This window comes from Nicotiana tomentosiformis, chromosome 2 (genome assembly GCF_000390325.3).
Source record: "Nicotiana tomentosiformis chromosome 2, ASM39032v3, whole genome shotgun sequence".
Lineage (NCBI taxonomy): Eukaryota > Viridiplantae > Streptophyta > Magnoliopsida > Solanales > Solanaceae > Nicotiana > Nicotiana tomentosiformis.
In genome coordinates this window covers 161,721,207-161,749,094 of record NC_090813.1, presented here as the reverse complement: position 1 = coordinate 161,749,094, position 27,888 = coordinate 161,721,207, and the positions used below count along the sequence as shown (strand labels likewise).

General features: G+C 38.8%; 1 protein-coding gene across 2 annotated transcripts; it reads right to left on the bottom strand.

Annotated features, from left to right (window-relative positions):
- Positions 1–408: 408 nt before the first annotated feature.
- On the bottom strand, positions 409–27,888 carry LOC104084911 (DNA damage-binding protein 1). 2 transcript variants are annotated; one of them, XM_070196286.1, is made up of 19 exons: positions 27,424–27,888; positions 27,038–27,086; positions 15,932–15,991; positions 15,721–15,812; positions 15,014–15,065; positions 14,808–14,870; positions 14,661–14,710; positions 13,486–13,561; positions 12,974–13,183; positions 12,697–12,803; positions 12,461–12,569; positions 10,730–10,930; positions 10,425–10,640; positions 7,209–7,319; positions 4,325–4,600; positions 3,141–3,415; positions 2,411–2,762; positions 1,330–1,617; positions 409–1,179 (listed from the first exon to the last, which is right to left on the bottom strand). In XM_070196286.1, the coding sequence occupies exons 1-19, from the start codon at positions 27,525–27,527 to the stop codon at positions 598–600; spliced, it is 3,273 nt and encodes a 1,090-aa protein (XP_070052387.1). In that variant the 5' UTR covers positions 27,528–27,888; the 3' UTR covers positions 409–597. The 2 variants fall into 2 exon arrangements, with proteins under 2 accessions (XP_070052387.1, XP_070052386.1); XM_070196285.1 differs by having other exon boundaries at positions 15,932–16,006; positions 27,424–27,675.

The following is a 27,888-nucleotide window of genomic DNA, read 5'->3' as shown; positions in this document are numbered from 1 at the left end:
AGACAGACGAACAACTGTACATCCAGAAGAAATTTCTACGGAACCTAATGGTAAAGGACTTACCAATGTCATCTTTCTTTAAAAAACCGAAACGACAAGGACAATTTGTTGACTCTCCCCTTTCTTTCCTTGCCCCATTAAGCAAAAGGACATTGATGTCCACCGCACCTACTAGCGCATTTGCCAACGAAATTGCAGGCTAACAGTCACGTCAAAGGTTGAGTTATTTTCAACAAGAATGTAAACAACCTCAGTGCAGATTAGCTGTAACAAATACATACACAGTCCACTGCAAGCCCAAGAGCAGTCGCTTGTATTTCTTTGATCATCTTGTTTCCTTTGTCGTATAAGTAGAATGCCAACTAAAATGGGAGCCAAAAATATTACAATAGTCCTGGACACTTGCGCTTGGAAAATAATTATTCCACTAGATCATCTTAAAGATAAAATGAAAATTCAGCAGCGATTATAAATAGATCAGATGATAAGTACAAATATACGGATAAGAACTTGTATCACAGCCTCACAGAAAACAAAAATCAAGAGAGAAATGTGAAATATTACATGCTGGGGAAGAGGAAGACCGTTAAAGAATAACTAATGCAACCTTGTCAACTCTTCCACTCTCTTCATTAGTTCCTCAACAGGAACTGCCATTGCTTTAGAAATATCTTCCATCCGGATCCTGCTAAGATCTAGGAATGATTCAATCAAATCTCCGTCAAGAAAGTTTTTAGCTTCTACAGTTTTCTTCTCATTGTAAAACGACCTCCACTGCTCATGGCTCAGTCCGCCTACACCCTTTATCACTTTCCTTAAGTTTGTCTGCAGCTTTTCCAAAAATAAATACTGATCATGAGGAAGCGAGGCAATGACCCCAATAACACCATTCACTGTGCCAAATATGACGGTAGGTATCTGGCCAACATCTGAATCTGGCAATCGCATGACAAGTGAACCGTGTCTGAACCTATTAACAAATTCACCAAGGTGGTATTCACCAACCACTTCAAGACGGCTGCGCTCTTCATCTGTAGCACCCTCACTATTTTTCCTGACAGTGAAAAGGTTAAAGTTGTTCTCCGAACCAAGATAAATGTCATCGTCGAGAATCTCGACAGCTGACATCCAATTTGCATTATAGTCCCGGGCTCGCTCCTCTATAGCACCCTCCTCGTGCTAAATAGGAACAATATTGTGAATGTCAGCAATGACTTCTTATTGAAGTAAAGACAAATTAGGTTAAGCATAAGAAACTGGTAATTGAGAGTACAATTGTAGCTTTACTTTCTAAAGCATTAGAATATTATATTTACTTACAAAAGTTACCTTGAAAATCAGTAGAGAAATGGACTTCATCAAATCACCGACGACAATAAAATCCCCACGTGTTTGAACATAAAGAGCCAATATATGACCATGGTGTCCACATTCTGTCTGCAATTCTCGGCTGCCACCATCTTCACGCGAGGCCCACTTGTACAATTGAATCTTCTGATTGATTGCAGCAAGCAGTTTCCCATTGAAGGCATTTAGAGAGTAGACAGCTCCCTTAGTTTCCTTCTCTGCAATTAGTTGGAGCTTTCCATCTTCAACAATAAAAACTAAAATTCGGCCCTGCAATTACTCATCATTTAAGTACCTTAAATAACCATAAAAATGAACATCAGTGAATTAAACTAGCCCAGAAAAAAGTTGACTTCATTACATTGAAGGAATAGAGTAACAAGCTTATTAGTTTTGACTTGAAACAAAATTATATCAAACAAAACAGCCTCAAGGTGTAAAAATTGCTTCCAACCACGATTTCCTCCTTCAATAAAAGATTAGTTTGCTTAAATCTAGCTACTGATGATATAAACTCATCTCCTTTCCAAGCAATTCGTAAAGATTATCTGATGTTCTATTTTTTCACACTTTTTTTTTTACTTTGGGGTTTTTTTTTTTTTTTTTTGGGGGGTGGGGGTTGGGTTGGAGGGGGGGGGGAGGGGAGGGGAGACTATCATGTGATGTTATAATGAATATTAATCACTACAGTTTTTGATGTATTAAATATCTTCTTTATATCCCTTCAGCAATCCTCCCACCGCCCCATATTTGTTGTCACATTTCAGTTAAGCAAGGAATATAAGAATCTAGTTGAAACTTCAAAACAGTTGAAAGAAAAGATCATCAAGATCGCAATTTGCCTTATAACCACGTAGGCACATCACCAGTCTCAACAAAGAAAAAGAGCCAGAAAAAGCGGGTATGGTGATGGAAAGATGATAAAGTTCGGTATGGTATCAGATGAATTTGAGGAAAACAATATGGCTCGAAACCCAAAATCTACGCAAATCGATAGTTCATCAGAAATCACAGGATCTAAGCAAACCTTACAATTAGAGAAACTTTTATCAATGAAACTTACCTTGGTAGGTTCATTTTCCTCTGGCATCACATAAGCAGTCCCAACGCAATAATACACATTACTGTCATCAGAAAAGGAGCAGCTAAGTATGGAACAACCATATTCAAATTGGTCAAGGGGGTAAGTTGATATGAACTCAAATGTCTGATCATCTAACAGGCGGACAAAATGCACTTCAGGATCATCTGCATTCGACTGAGTATACTTGACGCTGCATAGAGCAAATGTCCTGGTCTGCTCTTGATGGCTGATCCGCCGTGCATGCTCCCCGAGGGGTATTGAACGGATGTGAAGCTTTTGAATTTCATCAATAGTGCCAATTGTTAACTCTCCTTCTTTTGCAATTGCGAGGCTGTTGACAAAAGAGAAATAACTATTAAAGCTCTTATGCATAGAAAATATAGGGGACAATTAATAAAAGATACAGAAACTTACAACAACAATTTATGATTTTCTAACATTCTTTGACTGTGACAGAAATGGAAGATCTAGCAAATATCAACTCTAACATTAGCTTGTAATGATATATAGAAGACATTTTAATTCTTTAACATGTTGACCCCAGTAATAGGTGTCTGAGGGCTGAGCTAGCAATTCATTCTCAAAATGTAATTAAACACTTTAATCAATAGACAGCGATAGAAATTTCCAACAGAGTACCACATTCAATTTTTAAGTCAGCAGACAAAATGTTGGCAGTAAAATTGAAGAAAAAGAAGGAACAAATTACCTGTCTGGAAAAGCTGCAACATTGAATGGGCACATATGACTAACTTCTTTAAGATTTACATTGCTATAAAGCAGCTTCTTGTTACTGCTGTAAATAACTGTGGGCCTATCAGAGGCAGCAAAGACGTGTGTAGCATCTTTAGATGAGAATGTACGAAGTGTTATGGGCTGGGTTCCAAGAGACACTTTTTTCCTGTCTGTCAGCTCACCAGTACTCATGCTCAATACATAATTCAAGAGATGACCATCTCCCAAAGCACATAGTAGATAAGATATCTGAAAGAGAGTTTTAGACCCCCAAAAAAGGAAAGAAACAGAGGTAAGAGAACATATTGGAGGAGGGCAGCATAAAAAATTTCATGGCTATTGCCTGATCCATTCAAAACCCCATTCCAGTATCAGTCAATCAAATCTGCTGGTGTATACTTTCTCTCACTCTTGCCATCCAACTACACTAGTCCACTTCATGAAAGATGAATTGTACCCAAATTTGGAAAGAAACATAATCTAGTTTAATGCTTCCAAGGATTCCTACTGTTCATTGATTACAGCAGCTTCAGGTCTTGATTTTATTTCATTTTATTTTCTTGAATAACCATATAGAACAATCATAAATGCTTCAGTATTGATGTTTTATTTTTGGATAAAGTAATAAATTTTATTAAAAGAAGGGCAAAAAGCGCACTCATACAAGAAGTATATCAAAAAATAGAAAACCTTACAAGAAGACATGGTTTTCCACGAAAGACACCTAACCTAATCTTCTACAGACTACAAGTAGGAAGTTCGTGGGTGCACCCCAAAAAGAAATAAGGGAAAAGAGACTATTTCTCAAATGTACGAGATCTTTCTCTACTCCATCAAATGCTCTCTTGTTCCTCTCTCCATACGCTCCACATAAGTGCTAGAGGAGCATGATTCTAGAGCACAATTAACAACCATCCCAACGATAACTCACGTTTGGCTATAAGCCTATAAAGCCTATAGACAGAGCTTTATCAAAGAAATTAAGGAATAAAAAATCTATAACCAGAGACCAGAAGGCACCCCACCTTTAGCCCAGTTGTTTCCCTGGTTTCTGCCCAGGGAAGCCCAAGATATCAAACCCAAAACCCCTGCTTGTCATTCCCGAAAAAGAAAACGGGTAGTTGAGGCATACAAGGCGACTAAAGATAGAGGACATACCCCTTCGAAGGAACACATAAGAACAGAACGAGGAATTATCTCCCCTCCTAGCTGTTCCTTTGTAATGAGATTCAAGTCGGGAAGTGAATATATCCTGACACTTATGTCTGTCCACATTCCAACTGCTGCAATTTGACTATTGTTTGGATTCTCACCAATTGGATTTATGTCCAGGCATGAGATATCATAATCCAACTTGGCATATTTTACTTCATTCAGCACCCCATCACCAATTTCTAGGTAGACCAGATGGCCACCCCCAGTTGCCAACAGTACCTGTAAAAGAAAAAATAGCAGCACATGAGCTAATCGGCAGAAGAGTGGATTAACAAACGTTTGCAACTAACAAAGGTAAACCATGGTTCCACCCCCCCCCCCCCCCCAAAAAAAAAGGGAAAAGAAACTATAGCTTTCAACAGACATCCTAAGGTGTCCGTGGTTGCCACAATTAACCAACACCCTGGTGAATCGTGAAATGGTTCTAAATTGAGCAATCTGAAATATATTCCTTTTATTTTACAATTTATTAACTATTTCTACTTCTAAGTTTAACTAAAGAACAAGCAAAGAAATTCAAATAATTCTACAGTCAAACCTCTCTATAACAGCCTTGTTTGTTCCAGATATTTTTAGATGTTATAGCGAATTGCTGTTATAGAAAACATATATTATAACAAAACATGAAATTTGGTTCTAGAAAAACTTGACTTTTTATAGTGAAGTGTTGTTATATAAGGATGTTGTTCTAGAGAGGTTTGACTGTATTAAGTGATTTTACTATTTAAGTCTTTCAAGTTCTCCATAACTTTGAAAAACTAGTACTCATTTGCTCAAGATTTCTTCAACTATATTATTGAGAGATCTAAAGAAGCCTTTCTCTAGCAAATTATGTTTTATATTGTGAAGGAGATCACAATTCATTCTTGTTCTACAAGCTGAAGTAGTCTATGTATTAGCTAAGATTATGCAGGTCCTAATTCATATTCAATTTTTAAATCCGGAAATTGTGTCACCCATTTGGCTTTATACAATAACTCTTACGCATAGAAAACAACATAGATCAAAAAAATATAAACTCCCTCATTTCCATTTCCAGTTTATGTGAAGCTATTCCTTTTTTAGTCTATTCCTTCTAAATTTGAAAAACATTTAACGTCAGATTCCCATTTTACCTTAATGAAAAGCCTTTATAGCAACAAAAATATTACCAGATTTAAGATCACAAGTTTCAGAAGCCTTACAACCACAGTCCACACAAACGTTATGGTTATGTTTAAGACCACATGTACCTTACCAAAAAAGAAAGGACCAGTCCCCTTCTATAGTAAGGGAAATTTTGTGAAAAACAACTGAACAACCAGTCCCCTTTACTTGACCAAGCTCTAGATCAAAAGAGAACATGGCGAGTTTACTCATGTAATTAAACTGTTATTATATGGAACTACATATGGATGCTTTTCTATCTTTGTTGAGATGTTACTAACTTGAATCTATTCTTTCATCTTATAATCTATTATATTGATGGAAGATGATACCACCTTGCATTTCTAGGGCAGCTTGAAGGACAGAAACCGATGCTTTGAAGACCAGAACTCGAACTGTTTTTTGCCAAATCGAGATGTCCACAAAGGTTAAATTTGCGTCATGGCTTTTAGAATAATAATGCTAATTCCTTTGTGGACTCAAATATTCTCTACACTATTAGAAGGAATTGAGTCTTTATCTATACATACATATGCACTTTCCTAGTACACAATTTTATTTAGTCTTTTTTTATTGGTAAGAGTAAGAAAATCTTCTTAGTACCGTTTAATGAAAGTTTTCACGTTATTTATCAAAAAGAATCTATGAAATGTGTTAACAAAACAAATAAAGCACATTCTTTGTTACTAAAGTAAAAAATTCATATAAAGCACATTTTTCGTATACAGAGGTATATAATTTGTGACTTATCTGCCTAATGTTCAAAATTTCATTGTGTTGTTTCTGTGTTGGTATCCAACTCTGTGATGCTGTTATTTAGCTTGTTATTCCGTGTTTCCTGATTCCTGACAGAGATTCACTTTTAAAGGTGAAACCCATCTTTTGGTCAAACACAGCACAAATTGGAAACAAGACCTTCTAATCCATATTTTCGTCAAACACAGCACACATTGGAAACAAGACCTAGGGTAAAATCAATCACTAGATTGTAACCTAGCGATGATTTTCCGTAAACTGATGTATAAAAATATAGCTATAGATAGGATGGTCACAAATATGAAGGAGAAAAAGAGGTCAAGGAAATTGGGTTTTTTCCAAAGTCAAAAGAAGAAATCAAGTATCATAAACTTAAAAAAGACAGAATACAGTTGCTATTAACTTACGAGCTCCAGTTCAAAATAAGTTCTGCACTTTGTAAAAGTAAATTCTATGAGCACAATAAAAAGATTCAGTGTTATAAAATAATCGAAGTATAGCTTTCCTTTTCTAAGTCAAAAGCAATGATTATTGCAACAAGAACTAATCACGAAAATTAGTAATATCTGGGGAAAATATACTTCATTCAGTTGGTATACAAAAAGATGTCACTGTTTAAAACAAGAACTTGGCACCAACAAAGAAAATGAGAGTAAATGTCCCAAGAAATACGATCTTGAAGCTACATAACCTAAAAAATGCATAATTGTGCATTGGAATCTGTGTCCAATCGCCACAAGCATGTAACAACCAACATCTGTCATTGTCATAGTTATTCGGTCTCTTGTTTTTTCCTGGAAGGGCAGAAAAACTGCACAACCATGATATATAAAAGCTATTCGACATTTGATCTAAAACTAATCATCAACAGGCTGTTGCCTGTCTCAAACTATTATGAAGTCATGGATAAATGCAAGAGGTAAACCTGAGTGGCATTAGCAGTTGCAACATTGACTGAGTAGCCGGCTGGAGCAAACCATTCGTTTTTCAGATCTCTAGAGATAGAGCTGACCAATCTTACAGAGTTAGAAGTAACCTGCATGACAATTTATGCGCAACTTTCCTTGAATACAGATTGTTTAATGTATTCAGCCAGAAATATAAAAGAAGCTTTCCACAGATGGTTAATGACAACGTTATGCCCTAAGCAATCAGTGTTCGATTCGATCATTACTCATTATAGTCTACCAAATTACTGCAGAGAAAGAGGTTATGGAAGATTCTGGTTTCTCAATTTTAACTCTCAATGAAGCCAAATAGGGACATACTAGCAGTAACAAGGCAATAGCAGTAACTGACAATCTCAAATATGACAGCGCAAAGAATAGTATTTGTTCCAACAAAGACTCTCTGTCTCCCCTCATCCAACGAGCACATATTAACAAAACAAGATGCATTACAACTTAAGAAGCATGTAAAAGATGACACATATATGAACTTTGACAGAATTTACGCACACAACTGGCGATTAACCTAACAAAAAAGATGATACTGAAGGAAGATGCTTCTGAAATAACGTTCTCATTTCTAACTTTTGTGATCTTAAGATAATATCAAGCATAGTGGAAACACTTGACAAATCTTCAAGACTACCAGTTACAGTATGCGCATAACAGACCAGAAAGAGTACCAACAAGAACTAGTGGAAACCATTGAAGTCTACACTCTAGAGAAGGAAAGAATTAGTTTCACAATGTAACGACAGACATTTTATATAACCTAGCATCTGTATAGAAAGAAATCATGTTCCTGCAGACGGCTACCTACAATTTATAGATTTTATAATCTATTTCTGAGCATTTCAAACTTGAAAAATCACACCAAATAACCCAAAAAGAAAGAAGTTGAACATACCAATTCCATGTATAGACCCTAAAGTATAATCCCCAGACAGATCTATATTATCAAATCACAATTTTGATCTAATCATAAATGTGTCTCAATTCATTACCCAGAGGTAGATAAGAATCTTATATGTAAGATTGTTATGAAAACCATAGAGACATGAAAAATGCAACCAGTGGTAGGGGTAGTATTTGAGAAGTATGGTTTTATGGAATGGGGATGGAGAACTAAAACCATTACAGTTCCATTTGGATGTAGCATGTGGAGGAGCAAAATGAAGGGGTGGGAGGACTTCAATGGTCATATCTTCTTTAGGGTTGGGGATGGGAGAAGAATTAGCTTTTGGAATCACAAGTGGTTCGGGGAAGACACCTTGAGGATTTCATTCCCTAATTTGTAGAGTGTTTCGAACGACAAGGAATTGACAGTCCATTAGATTCAGGGAGTGTGACGAGAAGTACTTTGGGATATGACGTTTAGCTAAGTTGCTCGGACACGGGTGCGGGTATCCGACACATCGGATCCGTCGAGATGTAAATTCTAAGATACAGGGATACGGATCCTAGTATGGATACGGGTGCGGGGATCCGGCTAAAAATAATTCAACAACAACCCAGTATAATCTCACTGGTGGGGTCTGGGGAGGGTAGTGTGTACGCAGATCTTACCCCTACCCTGGGGTAGAGAGGCTGTTTCCGATAGACCCTCGGCTCCTTCCCTCTAAGAACTCCCCACCTTGCTCTTGGGGTGGCTCGAACTCACAACCTATTGGTTGGAAGTGGAGGGTGCTTACCACTAAAGCAACCCACTCTTGTCTAAAAATAATTCAAAAAACTAAAAATATAGAAGTATCTCTAAATTATGAGAAATTTTGTGGAACACTTATGTATATTTTGTAAGTGTAGATTTCTTTTTTATTCTCAAGTTGTAAATAAATATAGGATTGATTTCCTAGATAAAGTACACTATTTTCTACAAATTTACCCTAGTTTTGGTTCTGACTTCGGGAATCAAATTGTATCTCGTCTCGAATTTTTCCGTCTGTCGTGGTCAAAGTACCCAAAATTGTTTGACCAAATCCGGTACGGATCCCATACCCACACCCACACTAGTGTCAAGTCGGCACGGGTGCGGCACCTAAACTGCCATGTCAGAGCAGCTTAAATGTTTAGGAGAAATCTGCAAGACTGGGAGTTGGGAGAGTTTCAAAGGTTAGTGGAGCTACTTTACAAGCAAATCAGACCTCACTTTAATAATGACTCGTGGAGATGAGCGCTAAAAAGTGATGGTTTGTTCACAGTCAAATCTCTCTACCAGAGTTTGTTGGTGAGAGAGGAGACACACTTTCAACGTTTATCGATATGGATTCCTAGGGCGCCTAGAAAGGTGTGTGTTTTTGCATGGGCGAGAGGAACGATTCTGCGAGCTGAGAATCTGAGGAAGAGAAACATTACTTATGTCAGTAGGTGCTACATGTGCAAATGTTCGGGTGAAGAAGTTGATCATCTATTGGTGCATTATAGAGTGGCATCGGGTTTGTGGAGGGTGGTCCTGAATTACTTTGGTGTACAATGGGTGATAGATGTGTTGCACAGCTGGGCTGGTAGACATAGTAGAAGGCGATAAAAGGCATGGAAGGTTGCTCTGTTAGCTGTTATGTGGGTCGTATGGAGAGAGAAATAGGAGAGCTTTTGAGGGGATTGAAAATGATTTTGTATACTTGAGGAATAGCCTTTTGTCTTTGATTGCTTTTGGTGCACCCTTGAAATTCCTACTTGTTTAGATGATTGGGTGTGTTTCGTAGAGAATCATGTTATGTTGTAGATTTTCTACTTTTTGGTATACCTCTTGTATACGGGAGCATTTCCCATTTTGTTAATAATACCATTTACCTTATCAAAAAAAATGCAACCAGTGGTGGGATAAGTTATGCTGCCCTCTGTAAGTGTGAAAGAGCCTATACTCTTATTTAATTTCCTTCCTTTCAATTTTGTCATACCAAGTCCATTTAGTTCTTAAAACAGCTTGCCAATCCTTCTCATTTTGTAGAATCCTTCATCAGCAGTAGTGAATAGCTGATTATTCCATATTGTCCACATCCACCCAGTGGCAGAGAGTCAAGGAGATTGATAAAATAAAAAATCTAGTCCTATTTACGTCTCATATTTTTATTCTCTTACAATAACATTGTTCAGAATGACATATACTGAACACTTGCAAAAGCACCTGGCTGGTAGATTGATGGGATAAAATACTTCTTAGACTCAGAAAATGATCTACTCAGCACAGGGCATACCTGTACAAGCTGGTTGTATACAGCATCGTGACAAAACAAGGTCTGGACTTGAGAATTGAAGCCTTCTATCTCAGTTTCTTCCAGCTCATCCTCAAGGTTCATAGCTAAAACACGTGTCTCGCTAATGAAGCTAACAACCAAGAATGTGTCATACGGATCATCAGTAGCTGATCTAAGAGACCACATTCCTTTGATCCCTTGTAGTTCCACAGATGCCTGTACGTAGCATCGCATATAGATCAAGTTATTGTAGCAATAGGAATACACACAAAAATTTCACTCAAAAATACTTTAGATGACACGACCTGTTCATTTATTCCAATTCCATTTCGAACAATACGAAGTGAGCCATCCTTATAGGCTCCAGAGCAAGTCACGACCTGACCTTGACCTTGCCTCTCCAGGTCAACAACACAGAAGTCCACAATTGGCCCCAAATTGACATATCTCTCTAGAACTTCCACATAAGAACCTTTGGGGTCGGGCTGGAGATTGAGCTTTACGAGCTGAACGTGAATTCAAAAATATTAGTGGAACTGCCGAAAATGAAACATGTAATGTGAAGCACCAAAGGAAATAGGCAACCGAAATTTAAAACCTCAAAGTTCCAATGAATCAAAAGCTACTATACGGAGATTTACAATAAGGGGCTGTAGAAACCAACTTACTGCACCAATATGCACTCATATAAGTAACCTGAGACTCATAACACTTCAATTAAAAATTGCAATGCGAATACAGCAACAGATAAAATTCCTATAAGTCAGATCGAGTTATGAAATCATCAACCAATATTTATTACAACTATTCTGACATCTTAGCAAAGAACCTCCTTCAACTCTATGGTGTTAATTAAACATAAAACTACATCCAGATCGAGATAAATCTATTTCGTTTAGTAAATGTAACACTACAACTTTCACATTACAATGTTTAAAGGTTAATTGTGAGCAAAATGCTTCATCTAAAGTCGAGCAATTTGAAACCTATGGCAAGTTAATTTTTTGAATACCCTCTATCTAATGAAATGAATTTAACATTTGTATTACAGTTTAAAAGTAGATTCTATTAGTAAAATCTATAAGCCAATTGCTAGTCAAGTAGGTCATATTTAACCTCAGATTAATGGTATACCGTCATACATGCAAACTTAGCAGAAAATAAAGCATGGTGGAAGGAATATATTTCATAAAAAAAAAATGCAATCTTTAAAATTCATGCAGGCTTAGTGAAAGATTGAGCACAATGGAAGAAAAATGTCAACACACCCAATATCAACTAGTCAGGATTAAGACTTATTGTTTGTACAGTCGCATTTGTCCAATATTTGCTAGGATCAGTTATTATCATGTAAGGGGAGTTCTAGGCTAGTAGAAATGTAGAAGGCTTCTAGGGTTAAAAGGACCTAATTCAGTTAACATTGGAACGCGAGGCGTATAAATGGAGCAAATTGGACAGTGATGATTTAGGTAGCCAACTCCAACTAGCTTGGGATTGAGGCTTAGTTGTTGTATAATGATACATATCTCACTAAGCACAAATTATTATGCAATTCAGATAAAACGTGCATAGCAGTGTTGTCAAAGGCACGCTTAAGCCCTGAAGCGAGGCTCAAAACATGTTGAGCGCTTCGCCTCACTTTGTGGGCGCTTCAGTGTCGCATCAAGGCTCTAAGACATACTTTTACTTGCCAATAAGCGTAATCCTTAAAAAATTGATAATTGATATTTCACTTTATCGTAATCCTTTTTTTTTCAATTTCTTTGTCCATATATTTGTTATTCATGCTTATAATTATTGTTCTTAGACTACATATGCATATTTTTACTTTTTCTCCAGTTGTGCCTTTTTTCATTAAAGCCCATGCTTTATTTGCGCAAGGACCTTAGAGCTTTTTTGCGCTTTTCGCCTTTTATAACACTGGTGCATAGCAAAAGGTACATATTCCTTTTCAATCCACAAGATGAAACAAGCAATGGCACGTAGGTATAAAATTTCACATTAGTTTAAACTTTAATTCAACAGTTTAAAAGTACCTGTGAATCTCCATAGCTTGACCCAATGAAGACAAAAGCATTGTCTAGGTATGATATGGTTGATGCAATAGAAGTTTCTCCCAGTAGCTCAATTTTGAGTCCGGTAACTCTGGGAAGTAATATTAAATCTGCGTTAAAAATTTTATTCCCAGCAACTAGGCAAAGGTACAAGACAGCATTTTGGTCCCAGCAATTCAGCAAAAGAATAAAAGACAGTCCAAAAAATGCTGACTCACTTTTCCTTTTCATGAGTGATTACAAGTAGGTGAAGAAGCCCATTATGATCCCCAAGCAAATATCGAGAACCATCAGAATCAACCCGCCCATATGCTCTTGTGATAGACTTGAAAGGATAAATAAAGCATTGGTGAGACAATATCTCATTCATATATTTAATTAACAGCTTCTGTGATAACGACTAGGTAAAACCTTTTAAAGGGTTTATTCGGTCAAAAAGGCTGGGGGTGGTTGTACACAAAACAAAGAAAATTAGTAAGTTATACATATGCTTACAGGTCTAATTGGGATAGCCTTAAAAGCTGAAGCGCTACAGTAAACTATGGTTTCTTCTCCAATAATCAGTACACCACACAGTGGCGGAGGTACTGGTATTAGCAAAGAAGCTCCATTATCGAGATTATTTTGAGCCCATGGCCCTTCAATAAAATCTTTATCCTTCAACGACACCTCATATGTTTTGACATGTCGTGCGTCCTTGTTATCCTGCCAATCAAACGTAAAGGTTCAGGACTAGAATCAGAATGAAGTAATTTAAACACAGAGAGAAGACACCACCATGGCAGTTGTGCAAATTTGGTGGTTCAAACTCCCTCCCCCTCCATATCTTGGTTTTTAAAAAAGAAAGTGCACGACGTCATTCTATAACCAAGTGCTAACAACAAATCTACGACTTAAGGGGCCAATCAAATTCCCATGATGAAATGAGCAAAAGATTTTACCATAATTACAAAATGAAAATGGTAAATTAAGCATTATGGCTCTACATCATTTTTAAAACCACAGACCTGATATAGAACAACAATTGTAGGCTTTGGGCAACCATACAAGAATTTAATATCCAAAACTTGAAGCTCCTCAAGCCTGGAAAAACCACAAAATAATGAACTATCAATCAAAGAAGAATAGCTCCCATGAGTAACAACTTGATATCCCTGGTGAAACGGTCAGACCTACTATTCAGCAATCCTCCTACATAAAGTGTATGATACAATTCTTAGGAGCATAATTCAGATAAATGATCACTACCAAAAGACATGTTGGTAGGTTGATACACTAAATGAGGTCACACCAGGTGTATTTACAGCTTTGCCAAGACCAAGCACAGTAAATGATACAATAGAGAAAGAACTTCAGTTTCTTAGTTAGGAAAACTTAAAGAAAGAGAACTCAAAGTGCAGCATTAAATATTCAAAAATGAAAGCAGCAGTCCAGAAATCCTTGAAACTTTACATCTACAGCTTCAATTTAAATAAGGTTACAGGAAACAAACACAAAAAGGTGAAACAAATGAATTTTGGAATGCCATCACAAAGGAAGATTGCTATGAATTGATCTGCTAAAGGACAACAAACAATTTCCCTTTCCTTTCCCCTCCCCCTATATATTAAAAATAATTTAACAAAAAGGATAACAAGCAATTGGCTTCTACAAGTTCACTTCCTGAAGTCATGACCTGGATCTTTTTTATAACTAAGGTACTTGCTAGCTCCCACCAGCGCAAAGTACCAGGCTACGACACGATAACCCTGCCGAACAAGGCTAAGGCAGATAGGAAGATATCTCCTATTTTTTGTCTCTTCTAGAATTTGAATCCTCGTCTCCTATGGCTTTACCACTCATTGACCGCTTGGCCACACCCTTGAGTGTGGTCCTTACTTGGATTGTTGATTTTAAGAATGATGTCACTATTCTTCTTTTTCTTTGTTTGCTCCTACAGATACAGCATCCATGCACCCTCATATCAATCCCACATGCCTCATCCATTATAATTTAATGACAGAAAGGAGCATTTAGCAATTAGGCAGGTGGATATGAGTAGGTAAAATGGTTCGGCTCAAGAAAAGTAAACTGCCTCAAGGGCTAGAGAGTATTTAGCAAAAGTAGAGGACGTTACTTAATTTAAGGAGAAAATTGTAGATAAGTTAGCTTCACAATCTTGTAAAGGTAGATCTGAGGATACCTGATGTTAAAGGCTTCCTTCAGTTGGCCTTTGTTATCAAATGGAATAACCTGTTGACAGTGAAGTCCAAGTGAATCTTTTGCAAACATAAAGATACCACCACAGAAGCTAATCCAGCAAACATTACACGTCTTGTAATGACAATACCTTAAATAGTCCATCATAAAGATGCAACCCGATCAATCTGCAGTCTGGGTCGATTATACCAATCTACCAAAAGAAAGAAATAGGGTAAACGGCAAATATAAAATAGGGTATTGACTCATTGACCAAATGAGAAATCAAAAGATATATAATACCAGTTTGCTCCTCTAAATTATAATAATATTTAAGGGCATTTCGAAATATAATACCTGACCGTTATCTGTGGGACGGCCTATTCGATCTGAGACATCTCCCATTGCTCTACATAAAGAACACCAAAAGAAGGGAAGTCTTTGAATTTGAGAAACAAAATATATCCACTCACTAGAAAAGATATGGAGCGCACCACTGCGAGTACAACAACATACCCAGTGTATTCTTACAGGTGGGGTCTGGGAAGGGTAGTGTGTACGCAGACCTTACCCCTACCTTGTGAAGGTAGAGACATATTCTTTGAAATAAAAATTAGATAAACATACTGCTGCGACTGCGAGTAATGAAATAAAAATTAAATAAAAGAAAACCTTCAGCAACTAGAAAAACCATAAGGCATATAAAAGCTACACCAACTCCTAATATTAAGTAGCAAGAATGTTTTGTGAATAAACAATGACATTTTCTTGGCTAACTTTTGAAGGAGTTTCCACAGAGACCAAACAAACTGTCAAGGCTTCTATAAAATGGTTATAAAGATGAAGTACACTGCACCATGATTCATGTATGTCAAGAGGACATATTCTTTTTCTTTTTTCTTTTGATAAGTAGGAGGATATAGTTCTATATACACATGCTTTCAATGGGGAGTTGGAAATCTAACTGCAATGGATTGTCAGATTTTATTTTTATGAAAAAACTTTTATATATTTAAATTAGGCATTTTAACCTACCAGGAAGAAACACAGTTTTGCAGACTAACCTTGTGATAACTTCAGATGCCTCAGCATCCCATTGAAGGACACAGAATTTATATCGCTCCGTCGCAATGAAGAGAAGATCTTGTGTTTCACCCTGCCAGGATACCCAGGGAACACAGAAAACTGACATATGGCTAAAAGAAACTTTGTCCTTGTGTCCAATATAATTTTAAGGATAAAAATGAGCTACACAATAAAAAGATGTCAACTCACGTGGGGACGGAAAAGCTCGAGTGTCGCGATTCTCCCATATATTGGCACATCTAACATAGGCTGCAGACAAATACACTAAACTGAGCTCATATTTTGCAATATTCTAGAACCAATGACACATCACGTTTATAGACAAAAAATATGATCTAATCAAAGCTTGGGACAGAAATAAGAGTCACTAATTCTTACATTTACCAGAAAAAAGAAAAGAAATATAAAACGGTCAGCAAAAACACAGGTGAACTAAAGAGTGCGAAAAGAAAAAGGAGAGAAAAAAATCTTATAATACAAAAGGCTCTTTATATAGGACTATAGGCTACTAGAAATAAGGATTAAATAAATAGATTATCTAAATACCAAGTTTCCTAGTATGACACAATAAAAACTAATATAAAATCTAGACCATGGTACTATAGTAGCATTAATCGATGTGATTCTTTGAGTTAACAAAGAATCATCTGACCAATATCAAGATCTTGAAGCGGAAACAATGATTAGACGGCCTGATTTCAAGACATGAACATATCTGGAGCTGTAGAACTCAATAATCAAGTGATTCAATAACAAGGTGAAAAATGAGATTCTGCATTACCAAATTTACTTAATCAAAACAAGAAAATACCAACCTCAAAACAACTTAAAATGCGATCCGGTTCTGAATGTTAAAATGGGCAAATTTACAAATGGGATGGATATTATTTGAAGAATCTTAACATAGAAGTTCCAAATGTCACCACTTATATCAATTAACATGATAATAAAGAGGCACCACATGCAATTGAGAATAAAGATAAAAACTATCACCACCTTACTTGGAACAAAGGCGAGGATAAAGAAATAAAGTAAATTGCAAATGGTGGTTGTAGCAAAATATATGAACTATGAATATACATGGCATGAGAACCATTTATATAGGTCTAAGTTCTCTTGTTTGACGATCACCATTCATGTTCTAAAATGAAAGTAAAATCTTTGTTCTACTGGAAAAATATAATTAAAGTAAAAACCTACCAAGAAAAGGAAACAAGAAATCCCTTCCAGGAAAACAACAAACCAACTTATTAAGGAAACAAGAAACTAGAAGTTCTATGTTTGGAAGGAAACTAGATGTTATATTCTCAGAAGGAATCTACAAGCTTGAGCTTCTTGGGCCTCTTGGGCTCCTTGAAAGCAAGTCCACATGTTTGAACTTGGGTTATAATTTTGGTCTAGGTCAAGTTTGTTTTTCTTATCAAAAATAAACTTGACCAAGACCAAAATTCATAAAACTCATCCTCGAGTATAAAAGCTCCACAAATGGCACAAGATTAGCGACACTCATGATTGAAGACACCCAATTCACCGGGCTCAAAGTTGCATTTCTCTAACTTCTTATAGAGCTTCTTCACGACGAAAGTAATTTTAGCATGTGGTCGAACTACAACTCACTTTTACAGTTGTAACTAATTTTCTCCGAGGAATTATCCTAAAGTGACTATCAAACTTCAAGCCAATCTAAAGTTATCTCTATTGGAACCTTATGAAGCTTAACCATCTCCATGTTCAGCTATAACCTGAGGAGCATACATGAAAAACCTTTAAATTAAGCATGGATCAAGGAATATCTTCTTGAGAATAAATCAACAACAATATTTGTAGTCACATATTCAAAACATATTGCAGCCACTGGTTGTAATATTGTAGAGAGTTCTCTTGTCCACACATTCTTGCCAAGATCCATTCTCTTAAGGCACTAAACAGTTTGAAACTAAATAGAGGCTCAAACTCTCCAATGTTGGCTCCTCCTGAGGATACTCTACCTCTTGTCCTTGCAACTCTTCATTGACATTCGGAATTACGTAGCTTGCTACCTTGTAAAAATGCAGTCAAGAATCAATCAATATTATGTAGAATCTCATGCATGGGTGGATGCTCATGTGCACCCACTTAGAAAATCACATCATCAAACCTTAGGTAACTTCTCAACTTGTGGATTTAACACATGCTCCTTTTTTTGCATTTCCATAGCCACGTCAATGTTCCAAAGGTTCTTTGTTGATAGGGCCAATTATTTGCGATTTGGTCATTAAGAAATCATGCGTAAATTGGCTCAAGTTAGTAAGTTTTTCTGCATGCAATAATGTCAAAACTAATATTTTTCGTAAATAAATACTCCCTCCATTCTAATTTATATGACACACTTTCTTTATTAGTCTGTTCCAAAAGAACCATGCATTTCTACATTTGAAATCAATTTAACTTTAAACTTTTTATTTTACCCACTTTACCCTTAAGGAGAAACTTCTATAACCATACAAATGTCAGGGCACCACAAAGCTTTTACCCCTTAAGCTTTTTTTTTTATAAGGTAAATTGTATTAATCAAAAGGGAGAGAACTCCCGTGTACACGAAGTATACCAAAGACGTAGAGAATTTACATCAGAACATGATTCTCTACAAAAGACGCCCAATCTTCTATACAAGTAGGGGCTAAATGAGTGCACCAAAAAGCGATCAAAGATAAAAGACTATTCTTAAGATGTGAAAAAGGAGACTCAATCTCCTCAAAAGCTCTCCTATTTCTCTCCCCCCATACTACCCACATAGAGCTAACGGGGCGAATTTTCACGCCTTTTGCTTTCTTCTTCTACGAAAACCGCCCCAGCTATATAACATTTCCTTTACAGTGCTTGGCATCACCCATTGAACACCAAAAAGATTCAGGATTGACCTCCACAATGCAGAGGACACAGGGCAATGCAACATAAGGTGATCAACTTCTTCCCCAGAGCTTTTACACATGTAGCACCAACTAACAAGTGTAATTCCCCTCTTTCGAAGATTTTCAGCAGTCAAGATCACTCCCCTTGCCGCTAGCCATGCAAAAAAGCACACCTTCGTGGGCGCCCTAGGAATCCAGATCAAGGAGTATGGACAAGTGGTCTCCTCTCTCACCAACATACTCTGGTAAAAGGACTTTACAGTGAACAAATCATCGCCACGCAAGCCCCATCTCTAATAGTCGCAGGATGGCTAGAGCATGTCTTGCCCGTATAGTAGTGCCAACAAGACTTGAAGCTCCGCAATCTCCCAATCTTGCATGTTCCTCCTGAATGAGAGGTCCCATACTACCCCCTTCATGCTCCTTGCGAATCTGTTGGACCATCAGTTCCTTCTGGTTTGAAACTCTGAAGACGTGGGGGAAGGAGACCGTCAGAGTATCCTCTCCACACCACCTATGATTCCAAAAGCTGATTCTCCTTCCATCTCCCACCCTGTAAGTGATGTTGCCGCTGAATGCTTCCCAATTCTTCATGATACTCCTCCACATGCCACACCCGAAAGGTGTTGTGATCGCCTTGGTCCTCCAACCCCTCCCGTTGAATCATACTTTTCTACTATGACCTCCCTCCATAGAGCATGCTCTTCTACCCCGAATCTCCACAGCCACTTTCCCATTAAAGCTCTGTTAAATACCTTAAGATCTTTCACTCCAAGTCCACCCCACTTCTTTGGGGAAGTGACTGTCTGCCAATTCACTAGATGAAACTTTCTAGTTCCATCCGCCGCATCCCACAGGAAGTTCCTTTGAAGTCGCTCCAGTTTTTCTGTGATGCTCACCGGTGCCTGCAACAGGGATAAGTAATAGGTGGGCATACTCGATAAAGTGCTTTTGATAAGCACTTCCTTACCTCCTTTTGACAAATACCGTTTCTGCCACCCTGCTAATCTTTTTTCAACCCGCTCGATCACTGGATTCCAAACCGTAGTATCCTTATATGAAGCGCCCAAAGGGAGGCCCAGGTAAGTAGTGGGAAGGGAGCCCACCTTGCATCTGAGAACACCAGACAAGGCATCAATATTAGTAACCTCACCTACCGGGAAAATCTCACACTTGCCAATGTTGATTTTGAGTCCTGAAACCACAGCAGGACCTGCTTCAAGTAGGCCAACTGATCCATATCGGCATCACAGAAAATCAGTGTGTCATCCGCAAAAAGCAAATGTGAGACTCTTCGGGCACTGAGCACCCCAATCGGAGCTGAGAATCCTCTCAAGAAACCTCCGCCCGCCGCACGATCCATCATTTTGCTCAAAGCATCCATCACTAGAATGAATAACATGGGGATAGGGGGTCACCTTGCCCGAGACCCTTGGAGCTGCCAAAGAAACCACACGGGCTACCATTAACCAGGACAGAGAATCTGACTGAGGAAATGCAGAACTTTATCCATCCCCTCCATCTTTCCCCAAACCCCATCTGCATCATAATGAAGTCCAGGAACTTCCAATTAACATGGTCGAAAGCCTTCTCAAGATCTAACTTGCATAGTAAGCCGGGTTCTCTATTTTTCCTTCTGGAGTCTACAAGTTCATTTGCTACCAAGGCAGCATCCAGGATCTGCCTACCTTCCACAAATGCATTCTGGGAGGACGAAACAGTCATGTCAAGAACCTTCTTAAGTCTGTTGGAAAGCACTTTAGAAGTAAATGCTCCCCACTAGACTAATAGGCCTGTAGTCTCTGATACAAGATGCACCTTCTTTCTTAGGCACAATAGTAATAAAGGAAGCATTGATACTTCTCTCGAAAACACCATTCGCATGGAAGTATTCAATGGCTTCCATCAACTCCCCCTTGATGGTGTCCCAAAAGAGCTGAAAGAAAGCCAAGGAGAAACCATCAGGCCCGGGGGCCTTATCACCAGCACAACACGACACAACCTCGTGCATCTCCTCCTCCTCGAAAACTCTTTCTAGCCACTCGCTGTCTCCCTCCCCTATATGGTTGAACTCTATTCCCCCCAAAGTCGGCCTCCAACTAACTTCCTCTTTATGGAATGTCCCATTCCCAAGGAGTAAGAAAACTCCTCCATGGCCCTCAAAATCACACTACCCCCTAATCTCTCCTCCGAGAATCTAATAGTGTTAAAGTCTCCCCCTAGAACTCATGGAATGTCCCATTCCCTCATAATATTGGCCAGTTCCTCCCAAAAAGACACCTTGGACCCTTCCCCTATCGGCCCATACACTCCCCCAAATCCCCACTCCACCCCACTCACTCTATCTTTGACGAGAGTTGCCAAAGAGAAAACTCCCTTCCTAATCTCCTTTACCTCCAAGCTTCTATCATCCCACATAAGTAGGATGCCCCCGGCACTTCCCACTGCTGGAACCCAGTCATATTTCACCTAACTACCTCCCCAGACACTTCTCACGATCGTATCCGACAAAACTTCCATTTTGGTCTCCTGAAAACAAACTAGGTTGGCACCCCACTCCCTAACTCCCACTTTGATGATGGCCCTTTTGTTTGGGTCATTCATCCCCTCACATTCCATGAAAGGATCTTAACTTCCATAAGCAACAATAGCCCCCATTTCCCCACCCCCTAGCCGAGGTCCCCTTCTCTTTGTCACACACCCGCCCCCTTCTCTGATACACCACTACATCCCCTAAGTTATTTTGCTTAACACCTTTACCCAACTCCCTCCCTGCACCATCGTAAAGAGATTGTTGCTCAATCTCCCTCAACTGTTCTAACACCCAATCTTCCTTCCCTTCAACAGAAACACCTAGAAACTTCCCAAAGTTTAATAGTTTATCCTCCATCCAAAAAGACATATCCCCTCCTCCGATCCTTGACGAAATTGGGCAGGCTTCTTCTATATGTGCCCTTTCCTTGCTACTACCAGAGGAATAGAAGACCATAGCATTGCTAGCACTAGGAGTTTTAACCTCCGAAAGGGTCTCACCGTTTCCCTGGGGTCAGCAACCTCTGAAATTAACACCCCGCTGCTATAGGAATGTCCAGAACTATCAGTAGGGTAGCATGGCGGAAGAGAGCACAGAACCCTTGGCGGCATATTAACTGAAAATACTGGTCCGACACTAACATCAATTAGGGCATGCTCAACAATCTCCCTAGAAGAAGAAGAAGCTTTAAGTGTGGCCTTAGCACAACTAAGCTCAGGAGCAGGTGAGGGGTTGATGGAACCGGGTCCATCAGAGGCGGGGGGCCGTGGATTAACAGCACCATCCTTAGCCGGTTCTGCCCCTGCAGCAGCGGCCATCGTAGAGGGGCACATGTCACTAGAGCTCGGTGAAGGAGTGCCACTGTGTGAAGCACCTTGGCCAGAGGAAGGAGGAACGATTGTTCCCATATGCTTAGGAGCCTTATCATGCGCAGTTTGAAATAAACCGGGCCCATTAAGATCAATTCTAATGGAATTGGGGAAAGTTGTTGGGCCCATGTGAGGAGGCCCAGGCCTATACTTGCTGAAAGCATGCCCGGCCCTATGATAAGTAGAAGAGGACCATCCCATTCTGCCTTTCCAGCCCGCCTCATTGACCCATTCACGTCTTCTCCTCCTGTTAAAATTTTGTCTTCCTCCCCCAATTTCAAACCTCCCGTCTCTTCTCGATCTAACGTTTGATTCCGGCTTGATCCGGTGAACCCTCCCCTCCCCTCAGAGACTGATTTCCCCTCCCCTCCCTTCTATCTGACCTTCCCTTTTCTTCCGTCGCTATCACAGGCATAAAGATAGGGCGAAATTCAGGGCTCAACCAAACCCTATAACTCAAGTAGCCATCTTCCACCACAATGGAGACAGGGATTCTGCCCCCTTTCCTCACCACAATCCTCACTCGCGAGAGATCGTGTAAACTGCAAGTGACATCAATAAAACTCCCACAGATTTCCCCTATCTTCTTGAATAGGTCAAGACACCAAAGATGCACCGGGATACCCACCATGTTGACCACTAATGTTTCGCTAGTAAAGCGAGGGTCAAGACACCCATCATGCTCCACCCATCTGTCTAGATTTAAAAAGTTCCCATCGAACCACCTGTTTCCTCTGACAAGAATTTCCGAAGCTTGAGACTTGTCAACAAAACGAAAGAGATATTGAGTGTCCCCCAATTGCGATATTTTAAGCCCGTCCTTGACGTTCCATGCCTCTGCTGCCCAGTTCCTAACAGCCTCCGGAGAACCAACCCATTTGGAGAAAGACCCAATGAGACTAGATTCCAAAAAAATCTTGCGTCTGAGGGCTCGGACAGCGTGAAGTGCGGCTCCTGTCCTACGTCGAGCTTTCGATGGCATCTTCCCCCAAGTTCTAGGGCTGGCCAAGAGACAGCTTTCATAAAAGACATGTTTTCCAGTTTTCTAGATTCTAGAGAGAAAAAAGAGCTTCTCTCTGTACAATCCATCATATTCTAAATGCGGCTGTCCCGAAAAAACTGGCCGGAAAAAGCCTCAATAGTCGGGATAACAGTATTCACAGTGGGTGAAAATAGTATATATGAAGGGAGGAAGGTTTTCTCGTACTGAACAAAGGAAACAATCGTCAGAAACTGGGGTTTAAGGGCCGGAAAAAGAAAAAGTCGTCAGAATTTGGTGAAACTGGCACGGGATGGCTCGGAAATGCCTCGAGAAGAGGCTGTCTGAAGAAAAAAATTTGAAAAGTCGCCGGGAAAGGCCACACGCGCCGGCGCGTGGCTGAAATCTCGCCGGAAAGACAGGCGAGTTGGCGGCGCGTGAGGGCGCGTGAGAGCTCAGTTGCCGGAGAAATTTACTGGGGTTTGGACGCGAGGAGCTCGGCTCTTGATGGGTGTGGTGGAAAATTAGGAAGAAGAGATGGAAGAGGCTCGGCCATAGGAAGCACTGTTGCGAAGGCACTGTTGCGATGCCTTGTTTCGCAATTTTAGCGGTCTATTACGCCTTCTTTATTCTCCGTTGAGTATGAACAGACTCCATTAAAACCACTTCTTAGAGACAGTTTGAGTTTATCATACCTTCAACCATTACTTGAGTAATTATCTCATCCTTCTCTTTGAGAAAAGCTGCAGCATCACTTTTCTTATTCTGTTTCCTGCGTAGTGTATCCCTCTCCCGGGTTTAAGGGCCACAAGTTTCAAAAGTTTTTTCCCTCTTAAATTTTGTGCTGAGTCAAATTACCTCATATAAATTGAAATCAAGGGAGAAAGTGTTAAGGTACCCACCATGATGAGCATACCTATCATACTTCTACGGTTTGGCAACAATAGATGACAAACATCCATATACATAACATCACACCAAATAGAGTTCTTATATATTCATTTTTCTAAAGTTGCTGCCATGTGACCAAGAGGTAACGGGTTCGAGCCGTGGAAACAGCCTCTTGCAGAAATGCAGGGTAAGACTGCGTATAATAGACCCTTGTGGTCTGGCCCTTCCCGGACCCCGGACCCCGCGCATAGCGGGAGCTTAGTGCACTGGGCAGAGTTCTTGCATAGTTTTCCAACAACAAAAGAAACTAAGTATCGATGAGTTATCTACAAACATCAACATTCTGAAGCAATTATCTTGTAAAGGTGTTTTTGAGGTTCGGATGGCAAACTAAGTTTAGTAACCGTCTCAACAACATATATGCAACTTCCACCATTGATGATCACCGAACAAACCTTTCTATTACAAGTATTGGGTGTGAAATAATCTCTCATAAACCGGATGATCTTACCTTCTTGTTCAATCACAAATTATTATCTTGGCCTCCTTGAGCTGTCTCTAGTAGTCACATAAAAGGAACTAACTTCTTACCCCTTCTCATCATTCTTAAGTATTCTTCATCTTTCTGTCTCCCGTAACATTAGAGGTTCCATCGTAGTTCACTTAGGCTCTTTTAATATTTTCCATCTTTTGAACCCAGCATCCTATTTTTCATTCCATGAGTAGATTATCAAGTATGCTCTAATACCAAATTTATGTGATTCTTTCGGCTAAAAAATCAACCATGATGAAGATCTTGAATTGGAAACAAAGGTTGGGACAGTATGATGAAACAAGCGTATCTCAAGCTGAAAGACTTGACATCATTCAAAACAAAGTAAGATGAGATTATAAACTATCAGATTAACTAATTACTCGTCAGAAACGAGCCAAAACTTGAGTACAGCTTAAAACATGAGATGGTTTTGCATGGTCAAATAGACAAACTGCAAATGTGATGGGTGTTTATCTAAAAGTTCACCATTTGAAATCAATTAACGTGGTAAAAGAACACCACATGAAACACAATTGAGAATTAAAACCTCATAAGTGCACAAAATAATAATAACTATAAGGCGAAAAAAATAATACAAAATCATTTACTGAATCTTGAAAAGCTCTCACGTACATTTCCTTTCTCTCAAGCATTCACTGATAGATGGATGGGCTACATTCATCCTCTAATCTTCTTTTTTTCTTCTAAAGCCTAGTTGAACATCATATCCTTGCATGTAGCTAGCATTACTCGCTTAATCCAAATTGATCCAATATTTTCTATCGTAATTGAGTAGCCGAAGTAGTCAACATTTTCTTCCAGTAATTGTACACGTTAAACCAAATTTTTAAGCGTAAGAATGGGTCCCTTTGATGCTAGCCAAGTGGGGAAAAACATACCTTTCTGAAGGCTCTAACGTGTCCCTGTTCTTGGTAGTCTATGATGGAAAGACTACATCTAGAAATTCAACTTTCTTCTCGTTCCAATTCTAAGCAGCTTGGTTTGACGATACGATGTTTTGCTCGTAGAGTAATTTCATGAGGTACTGAAACTAGTTTTTCCTAAATCTCAATCTCAAACAATTTCACATCTTGTAGCTTGAGTACTTGAGCAATTGTCATAGCTTCTTGGATTCATATGCTAAAGACCACGAGAAGGCGTTGGTGAGGGTATTTTCTCCACAATACCTACACTTCCATATACTGATCATGTTTCCATCTCACTTTAAACATGATTTCACCAAGAAGGCAACGAGATGGTTCACTCTTCCAACCCCCTCAACCCAATCCTCTTGGAAACCTTATTATTCAGTTACTACTCTCCAAAAACTCCGCACCTCATTGTCAAATCCACTTAGTCATTTTAATAAGTGTGCTTTGCTAAAGACTCTAAAATCCTTCACATTGAGGCCTTCATACTGTATTGCGGATATGACCACTTTCCAATTCGCCAAGTGAAACTATTTTGTCTCATCCTTAGTATCGCAGAAAAGTTTCCTCTCAAAATCGACTTCCGGAAACACTAACAAACGCATTCATTGACATGCAAGATGTCGAAATACTAAACATGCTCTTGATTAATACCTCCTTGCTTCCTTTAAACAAATATTTCTATTGTCATCACAACTTTTTCTACACATTTTCAATCACGGATTTCATAGTGAGCAATCTTTTACATGACACTCTTAGTGGTAAGTCATAAGAAATGTCCACCTAGTAATTGACCACTAGTGCTGGAAAACCATGCCAAATATATAATTCTCATAAAGGATATTTACGAAGGAGTCTCAGTGTGATAACCACAAAAGAGATACACAATTTCCTATAACTGCGAGTTTACACTAAAAATCTGGAACATGTACATGATTACCCTAAGAATGTTCTAAACAAAAATATGCTAAATGAGATTCCAAGGCCAATTGATAAGTGATGTGGTACTAATTGAAAACACTAGCGAGATCATTATCAATCAAAACTTGGAACTATGGAGAGGCACCGAAAACAGTAAGCAGTACAATATACACACACACTGAAAGTTTAGCCTCAATAAGACGAATGGTTGTGTGATGACATTGGACATTGTAGCACCGAAATGCAAATATTTAAGATATTTAAGCTCAATCTTTCAACAGAATTGTATGATAGATTAAGATGTAACAATATAGAATTAAATAGTATATGCAACTTGAAGGCATATACTCTTCTGGGGTTTAACCATTCAATTAGGCTAATCGCAATTCACCTTTCCTTAAATTTAAATGACCCAAAGTTCACTTATTTCCTGATTAAAACAAGGGATATTACACTGAGGATACTGCAAGTGTTCAAGTCATCCAATGTACCAACTGATTTTCTTTTCAACTGTTCTATAGAACAACTATTTATATCATTTTTCTGAAAAAAAACTGTTGATGTCATTCTTTCTTCTTTCTTTTCCCAAACCAAAAGAGTACACTAGAATTAACCTTCCATTACTAACTTGATAAGCTCCAATTTAAAACAGACGTCAGAATTGGATAAATTATGCCCGAAATATGAGTAATTGCTTCAAAAACAGAAGAGACATGTCAGCCAAAACAAGAAGGAAAACGTGTTCACCTGTAAACCTTGGGGAGTGAGTAAATGAATCTCGATTCGAGTACATTTCCTAATAAAAACCAAAATTGAGAAAAAGAATTAACAAATTAGTAACCAATTTTCACACAAAAAAATGAATAAACAAAGAAAAGAATACAAAAAAGAAAACACTCTGTGTGTAATTATCAAAGCCGACTAACTACGGATTGTAAAACCCAAAAATAGTGAACTCGGAAATGCAAATTAACAATGGGCCGACCCACCAGGAAAACCCCAATAGTTGAGCACAGTAGTAGGTATAATTCACTAGAAAAAAAGTGCTCTACAAATAAAACAAGCCAAAATCCACAAACAACTATAGCAAATAGGCAAAAATGAGGAAAATAGGAAAGCTAGGGCATACGTACGCAATGATAAGATTGAGCTCGTGAGGAGCGGTGAAATTGCCAACACAGGAATGTGTAGCGTTCGTTGGCTTGTGAGCCGTAACCACATAGTTCCATATACTCATCTTGTTAACTTCTTCTCCTCTAGATATCGAAATCCCGAGCTACGCGTACGAACCCTAAGACCCTTTTTGTTTCTCTCTCTAAATATATATGTATAGGACAGTCGTGAGTTCAATCAGTTGAAAATAGTGAGTTTTGAAAGGAGGGAAACGAGACACTGCATTTATATATCGACGGTGAACTTAGTGAAGAGAAACATCTAGCCTCTGGACTGACTGTACACCGAAGACCAATACGATGTCGTTATTACTTAAAATAGGGCACACAGGCAACATAAAATGAACACTTTGGGCTTTTTAGGGCTCCCGCCACAAAAATGGCTTGGTCTTTGGTGGAGAAACTTGCTACAGTATCCTTGGGGGC